General features: G+C 39.2%; 1 protein-coding gene across 2 annotated transcripts in view; it reads right to left on the bottom strand.

Annotated features, from left to right (window-relative positions):
* The window catches only part of LOC108751750 (SAM and SH3 domain-containing protein 1-like), a 366,503-nt gene that overhangs the window by 7,827 nt on the left and 350,215 nt on the right, over positions 1-8,461 (bottom strand). The window contains exons 8-12 of one of the 2 annotated variants that reach the window (XM_018492138.1): positions 6,558-6,624; positions 4,823-4,991; positions 4,097-4,325; positions 3,090-3,347; positions 968-1,066 (exon numbers count right to left, since the gene is read on the bottom strand). In XM_018492138.1, coding sequence (XP_018347640.1) covers positions 968-1,066; positions 3,090-3,347; positions 4,097-4,325; positions 4,823-4,991; positions 6,558-6,624 — 822 coding nt within the window. The remainder of the gene's footprint in view (positions 1-967; positions 1,067-3,089; positions 3,348-4,096; positions 4,326-4,822; positions 4,992-6,557; positions 6,625-8,461) is intronic. The other variant, XM_018492139.1, reaches the window with a different exon arrangement.

Genomic DNA, 8,461 nt, shown 5'->3' with positions numbered 1-8,461 from the left:
GTGTACGTGTACGTGTGTGTGTGTGTGTGTGTGTGTGTGTGTGTGTGTGTGTGTGTGTGTGTGTATTTATTTCTATTCCCATTAACTTTCAATCATGATAAAACGACATCACAGTAATGTTACTCCGTTATCCTGTTATCAATAGGAGATTCTATATTACCGTGTTGTTGTCGTAAACGACGAGCGTTTATCAAGTAATAGTAACATACTCATTATAAGGTGTATACCAAAGCCCTATATACTTATGGCAGACAATCACGACGTAACTGTGATTTTATGCAAATACGAATTAATTGGATAAGATCAATAAACTCCGTTTTGCATTATGGAAATTAAACGCTATGAATATTCACGATTGAATTGAATATTATGAGTTTCACGATAAACATCTATTACTAAATGTAAACAATTTCGTCTATCAATCGACTTTCTAATCTATCTTTCATGTATTAATCGACTTTCTAATCTGTCTTTTCTTCTTTAATTTTTCACGTGAAAATCATTTCGTTAAATTGTAATACTTAGCTATTAATAGCAACAGAGAAATTTATTGTAATGTATAGACCGCGTTTTAAAGAATATGTATGCTTGTATCAAGATCTACTATTTATTTATTTCTGGAAATTCAAGGCAGAAAATATTTCATAATACTTTTAGTTTATTTAGAGTGAGTACTTGGAAGCGCAGAAAGATTTCTGCCTTTCTATGACAGAACAAACAACAGAGAGGGAATGCAATACTTTGTGATTCTACTAATTGCTCGTCAGTGACAGTTGTGTATACAGGCATGTTTGTCTTAGTTTATCGTACTATTTGGACGCGCTGCCTGTATCTATTCGTATAATAGTGACTGAGGACGCCATGCATCTGAGTATACACGTGGAAATGGCGAAGAAGGAAAAATGCGGAAAAAATAAAAATAGATTCTGCACGTTTTCCCGCAGGACTACTTTCATACATTACGTACTGTATGTACGGCGGCCGAGTGTTGACTTTCGAGCTCTTCTTGATCTTCATAATCGCTACTCTGGCTCGGTGACAGTCCCTCCTCGCCGCTACTCCGACTCTAAAATGTTGACATTTCGTAGAAACAGTTCTAATAGCGAAATACGGAAGGAGGAAGCGGGCACACTATGATGGATCTAATAGCGCGCGGATGCTGTTAGACAGGGCGACGGTTACGGGCATATCGCTAAGTAATATCGGACACGCGAGACCGCGACTGGTGGTTCAGAGCAGGTACAAGAGGCACAGAGGCATAAAGATATACAGTACCCAATATCAAAAATATTATACCGTACGTGCAAGCGCAACGGCTACCTCGAAAGTTTTTTTTTTTTTAATAACATAAAATTAGTATATAAATCTTGAAATAATCGGTATAGAAAATGCAATCGGTATACGAAAATGTAGAATTTCTTATCTCAATAGATTTCTCTAAATACTTTGAAGTAGAATCTCTCTAAAAAAAAAAAAAAAAAAAAATTGAGCCAGTTTTAAAAGAGTTTAACTTTCAATCTTTAAGAGTGAGATTTCAATCTCCAGAGTGACATACACTCTAAAAGTTTTAGAGAGATTGTGTGTTCACTATTAAAAATATCTATTATCCATTTTCAGTATCACAACTTCATAAATAATTGCGCAATAAAATAATTTACGAGATGTGCATGGACGAAATCTCTGTTCAGATCAAACTGTTTTCAAATATTTTGAAAGTGTACATAACTTATTAATTGTTTCCAACGTTAAAACATTTAATATTCCTTTCGAGGTAACTTTCGCGATAAACTAAATAATAGCAGCAGATATACATGAGTTAGGGGAGTTAAGTATATAAGTGTTACACACGACGTGTTAACCACGTTATACATTCGATATATTAATAGAAAGGGGGATTGCGTGTTACATGAGAAAATAAAGAGCGTATGCAGGCTACGCCGGTTTAGATGGGTTAGTGATATACTTAATATTGGCGTGTCAGTGTGTGAGTATTATTTATACACATAGAGGCTGTCAGTGCTGTGTAGGCGTCAGAGCAGGAAATGAGGCACCTTATTCTGGGGTGCTCTGATCAGATTATGAGGTTCTCCAGTTTTTGCTTAAACGTCAAGCACGATTATTATAATGTTGCACGCCCAACTATCACGATTGAACTACAGTAAAGATATAAATCAAATATACATATAGATATGTGTATAAAGCGCAAACCATGGATCATGCTTCGTCAAAAATTTTAAAGGTGTCACTTTTATCAATCGATCCTTTATAATCTCTAAGTTTTTAAATATCTTAATGATTATATTATAAACTTTATTTCTTAAATTTATTGCTTCTTATATTTTATATATTTTTATAATAATACGTTACAGTATTTTATCTTTGTTATGATAAATATTGATCGACGAAAAAGAATGAGAAAGAATTATTAAGAAAGCATACATTTCCCGGCAATTCAAACAAGACGCTGATAAATGCTGAAGCTCTACCACGGTAGTGGTATCCGATCGTTATCAAGTTTGCGAAGTCGACGAAGAATAACGTTTGTTCGGCGGACGAGGAAACTGGTAGATTCGACGTGATTTCAACGCAATCGCCACATTGTCGAGCCGTCGTGCCCGATTCCTCGCAAACAATCCGTAAATCTCCGTGGATTCTCATTGTCCGTCCGACGGATGGATCGAGTGGCTTTCAGCGCCTGAATTCACCGAGGCAACACGCCGGAAACTGACCGGAAAACGGCAGCATCTCCCTCAAACGTAGCAACCGTACATATGGCAATCGACCACGATGCAATTTCTCCGCGAGGGAAATCTCGCGATCTGACATGCACGAGATAAGCCGAACGAAAAATTCATATTCACGAATACGAAAATCCTCACATTTATTGCATCTAATTAGTCAGGATGCTCTCCTGTTTTCGAAGACGCTCGACACAGCTAAATGTAATAAATCGAACACATACGTCACGCGCCAGACAAGCGTACACAGGTGGGTTAGAGAGAATAGTATGGAAACTGGCCTGGATGTGTGCCTGCGGGAGAGGTGATAGGGAGAGAGCTACGTCATCCATAGATTCGGCAGATACGAACATATCTGGGAACCGGGCGGCGTTGCGCGTTGCTTTGCGGTGACGTTGCGTCGGTGACGGTGTTGGTAACGGTCGTGCTAGCGGCGGGGTGACGCTGATTGGGTCGGGGTGAGACCGAGTGGTGATGTTCGTGATGATGGCGATGGTTGTGACGGTGCTCATGGTGATGCTCCGGCCGATCGGGGTGGCGACCGCCCACCGAAGGCTGGTCGCTCCTACTCGTGTCCACCGACACAGTCGACAGTCTCGAGCTCACACTCTGTAGCCCCAAAATTAAATAAATCACGCCGTGACGTACGCCCGCGAGAAGGTAGGCGCCAACCTTTCTCTCCCAACCCCCGTTGTATGGGGGTATCCCCGTGGGATCCGAGCCGGTCGGATCTGTGCTTCTCACAGGGGAGATCGAATTTGCGCGAGGGCTAAGGGAACCCAACAGTACCCGCGTGTCCTCTGCGTGGTGCGCTTATCGCAATGCAGTGACTTAATGTAATTTCGCTATGGAGTGACAACTACGATCTGACGGGATTTATCCAGACTGGATTCGGTCCTTCAATATTACGCCTCGTTGCAATAATATTACCCGCGACTTAACGAGGTTCGTGACTTACTTGGGGCACGGTGATTTGGTAATTTCAAGCGACGAATTCTGAAGGGTAGCATGTGTCGTTTTGTTCACTTTGTTAAGGCTAGTTAACCACGCTAGTTAACCAAGACTAGCTACCCCTGAACGTAAATAAGAAATTACAAAAACCATAGCACAAAAATATCACCGAGCTTTATTTTTAAGGGACACTAGTTGGCTGCTACTTATTCATCATATATATAAACATTCCGCTGCTTATACTAACAACAAGGTTAATTGTTTTATTAAAGCATTTATAAGACGATGTAACTTGATTGTACTAGCAACAAAGGAATTTCCGCATGAACGCGACAATGTTTGTACTGCAACGTTTACGAAGTGACGTGAAGTTACCCGGATTGTCGCTCGATTGACGATGGACTTACCTGCACGTCGCTACTCGCGTAATCTCCGCTCTCACGAGAAGCTCTCGAATGCGTTAAGGGTATGATCGTCGGTGGATTATTGTGACCCTGAGGTACAATGAGACCTCGCATCGTTGATGTTGCACCTTTCCTCGAGCGATCGCGCGGCAAACTGATATCACCGGCTGTTCGAAGAGATATCACACCCTCGCTTCGATTCTCCGGCCTCATATTCAGCGTGAAACATACCCTGATATTCGATTGTTATTTAATCGTAATGGAAAGATCTATATTTTTTTTCAAGATTCATAAAACTGTACTGCTATACTTATAAAGGGACCGTCCCTCAACGATTCTGATAAGCTTTGAATATGTTGTAGGGTACAACATCAAAAACAATTAAACTCATATTTTTTGTCTGACTATCTCAAGATTTAGAAATCAAAACTATTCCTGAGGGTAAAAATAAATTAAAAATTTTTTAAAAAAATGTGAATAAAATGTTATTAGAGTATGAAATACCATAAAACTTTTGCATAAAGCATTTTTATATTAACCTCATAGTTTCGAAGATATTCACGGAAAATGAAAAAATCCGTTATTTTTAAGGTTGTTTAATTCCTAAGGTATGAAAATAAAAAAATATGAATCTAATATTTTTTTATGTTTTGCACATACCCAAAGCATATCAAAATGTCTATGGCAATAATTCAGATTTATTCTTATTTTAAATTGCGGAAACATTACCTTCCATTTTGAATAGTCGCGGTAGGTACTGGACCGCCACTGGCTCCCATAAGAAAGTCTTCGGGATCTGATTCGTAAGGTGGTTCGTCGTACCAATGACCGCCTGGTCCAGGACCTAAACTACCTGCACCTCCGCATCGCGCGTCTTCGTCGTACATGTACGTATCATCTGAAAATCATTGTTTTGTTTTTTGATTTGCGAATATTGACTTGCGAATTAATAATTCTAATTCTCGATTGAAAATTGAAATAAAATAAATATAATTAATTTTTGTGTGTAAGGCATTCTATCGAATTTTGCAAAAATTTAGAAGAAAAATAATTTTAATAATTTTAAATTAAATACCGTTTGAAAGATAGTATTAAAAAAGAAGATAATATTTTTAATCGAAAATATATTAAAAGAATATAAAAAATAAACAAAAATTGCAAATTTGTTGATTTAAAATATTAATCATGAATGTACTGAGTAAAATTACGTTTAATATCAAGACTTTAATTTGACTAGTATTTGGATTTACTTCTAGTATAGAAACCTGGGAATATGACAAGAGTGTGCATAAAAAGGAAAAGAGAAGGAGAGAAAGTATAAGAGAGAAGAAGGTAACAAAGAGGATTTGGAAAATGAAGATGGCGGGTACTAACAATAACGAGATTAGTTTCCGTGTGCGAAGGATTTCGCGACGTGCTGAAGCAGCTTTGTGCATAGGAAATAAAACAATTACATTAATGATAAATCGACAATAAAGAGCATATTCATGGAATATGTAAAATAATATTAGACACACGTTGTAATTATCTATCTTTAATAATTCTCAATGTATAAAATATTAAAATATATAAATTCACATGTTATTAGTTTTATAAGTACTTCTTCTTTGTTTCATTATTTAATTTTAAATGTTTGAGAATTTCTCCGATATTTTTAATAAAATATAAATAAATGTCACAAATTACGTGAAACAAGCTTTTTGTAAAATTACATTTAACTGTTTATTTCTTTTTAACATATATTCTCACAATAATAAAAGTAATACAGTTAAGAATGATAGCTAATATGATCAATGTCAATAAGTTTTATCGTTTAAAAATAATAATAAAATATTAATCGTACTTATCTTCTGTGTATTTAAATAACTGTTAAATATAATTGAATAATTTTTCAATTTACATTTTAGTAATTTCTTTAAACAATATAAACCATATGATCTTACAATCTAGGTTTTCAAAGAAAAGTTATTATTATATTTGCTTGTTATTATATTTCAACTTGCATTATTATTTATATTTTACGCCATCTTATATTTAACATTCAATGTTAATTAAACAAACCCTAAATCAAAATTTTTTTACCTTTTTCTTTTCCAGTGCAAACGCCTTTTTGCGAGGCATAGGAATTATTCTGGTACGTCTCCATTTTATCGTAAAAAGCTGCTGAGGCTACGGGAAGCGAGATTTCGCGAAAGACTACGAGGGGAGCCATCAGGAAACGAATGCTCAAAATGAGTCTCGCGAGAGTGAGCAGCTACACATACGAGGTGTCAGGCATTTGGGAGTCGATTCTCATACCGGCTGTGGCACGTGCACGTTTTGTTCAACGTGCACGCACACGTTTACATTCTCGCACTCACGTACGCGCCTATACATACACGGACAGGGAGCAAGAGAGGGCGGGTTATAGGTCGTGGAGAGACGAGGCGACAACTAGCGGGAGGTTAGTCCTTGATGTACTTACCCCCAGGGAGCTGACCCCGTCCGTCTCGTCCTAGCTGCATTAAACCCTGCCGGATATCCCTCAGTATCTGAAACAGCACAATGTCGACGTCGTGAGTAAACGTTTATCCGGCATTGTGATTAAAACTGCAATTAGCCGCGTTCGCTCTAGTGTTTGCATGCTGCGGAATTGCTTTCGTTGATCCAACGTAATCCCTTAAGCATCGATGGCGAACGCTTGAAAGACTGATCACGGAATACAATCGCCGATTAAAAATCGTACTAAATCATACTAAAACAAATTTGATGTTACGTAAAATTTGTTATTCTCATTATTTATTTAATGAGAAATAAAAAAAAAAGGGTATTTTCGAGTTGTCATGAAAGTATATCTTAGCTATATATTTAAGATATATAATTAAGTGAACATGATGTCCGACATAATCGATGCAAAAGAGAACTCATTATCTGAGATCTCTCATTACATAGGAGTACTTGCAAGTTGATTTTTACGTCTTCTTCTTAGATCAAGTTTGCAAAGTTGTGCAATGATTAGGCTTAATCCTTGAAATCCCCGATGTAAAATTTAAAATCTACAAAATATTATTCAAACACATCAGAATCTTTCATTAAACTTTGCAGCATGTCCAGGTATTGCTTTTACGCAAATTGCTTTCCTACGTAAGTAGCTAATTGAAGTAATGGCGCGCCTAAGGACTGAATTTCATGCCGGGAGATGCCCTGCCACCGGTAGCGTAATCACGTGTAATCTAAATGGTATTACCGAGAACTTACATGCGCAGGTTCTTTCACGGCGGATAATCGCCGTTATCCGGCCAGTGTTGGACCACCATCGATGTTTTTCAGATCTTCGCAACCATACGGCGAGGCAAAGAGATGGAAGAAAGAGTAAAGAGAACTGTGTATATGTATCGCGGTTTTTCTACGGTCGATGACCGCGAGTCCTCGGTAATCGGTGGAACAAAACGAAAAGCGATTATCGATCAGGATGCTGCAGACGTAATGTCCTGATGAGGGACAGCCCGGTCGAAGGTTGTTTCCTGGGCGAGAAAAAAGACCGGAATAGCAGTCAGGGCGGAAGAAGATGAGGAAGAGGAGATTGTTGAGGTGGTCGCCTGCGGCTGGTCGGTCCCTACCGAACCGAAGTTGAGGCTAAAGCGCGGGATAAGAAGCAGGGGCAACGAGAAGAGAGAGTAGGAAGGACGACAAGGAGGAGGGAGCAGGAAGAAAAAGAAAAGAGATTCTCGAGGGAGCAATAAACCCGCGGAGGTGACACTAAAACTTTTACACGGATAGCGACCTTTATTTCCATATTGCTCAAAAGGAACATGGCTGCTTTATTTCTTCCAACGGATCCTTCCTCGGGATCTCCGCCCTTTTCTCATTCTCACTCCCCCCCCCCCCCTTCCCCTCCTGCTGAATTGTCGCGCCTCCGGATTCGCACGGCTCGTGATGCCGCCGGTTTTCGGCAATTTCCAGCGGCCCTTTCTCGCGCCCCTCCTCTTTTAAAACTTCGCAGAATTTCACAAAGCTTACGTCCACGTAATTAAAACTCCCAGCTCGTGCATCCAGTTACGACGTTCGCGCCGTCTACTTTTACGCGCGCGATCTTTCCCTCTAATGGGCAGTTTTTGCAAGCAGGGCATGGTAGGGGAAAGAGGAAGAGAGAGAGAGAGAGAGTCTCTTCTTGTATGGAGATTCTCGAGAATACGCGACACACGTAACGAGCTGCAAGCTGCGCTGCCACGCTGCGGCATGGTGTTACTCTCGATGTTGTTACGTGCGAAGCGTGTGTAATGCGTCGCTTGAGTGTTTTTTCGCGTGAAGCAACGCGTTATACGCGTGCACCCGTTTATGCATGAGCCGCACGATACACACGATTGCATCAAAACGGTCCTGTTTTAG

Source organism: Trachymyrmex septentrionalis, unplaced genomic scaffold (assembly GCF_001594115.1).
Source record: "Trachymyrmex septentrionalis isolate Tsep2-gDNA-1 unplaced genomic scaffold, Tsep1.0 scaffold51, whole genome shotgun sequence".
Lineage (NCBI taxonomy): Eukaryota > Metazoa > Arthropoda > Insecta > Hymenoptera > Formicidae > Trachymyrmex > Trachymyrmex septentrionalis.
Note: the sequence above shows the minus strand (reverse complement) of the source record. Positions and strands in the feature narration are given on the sequence as shown.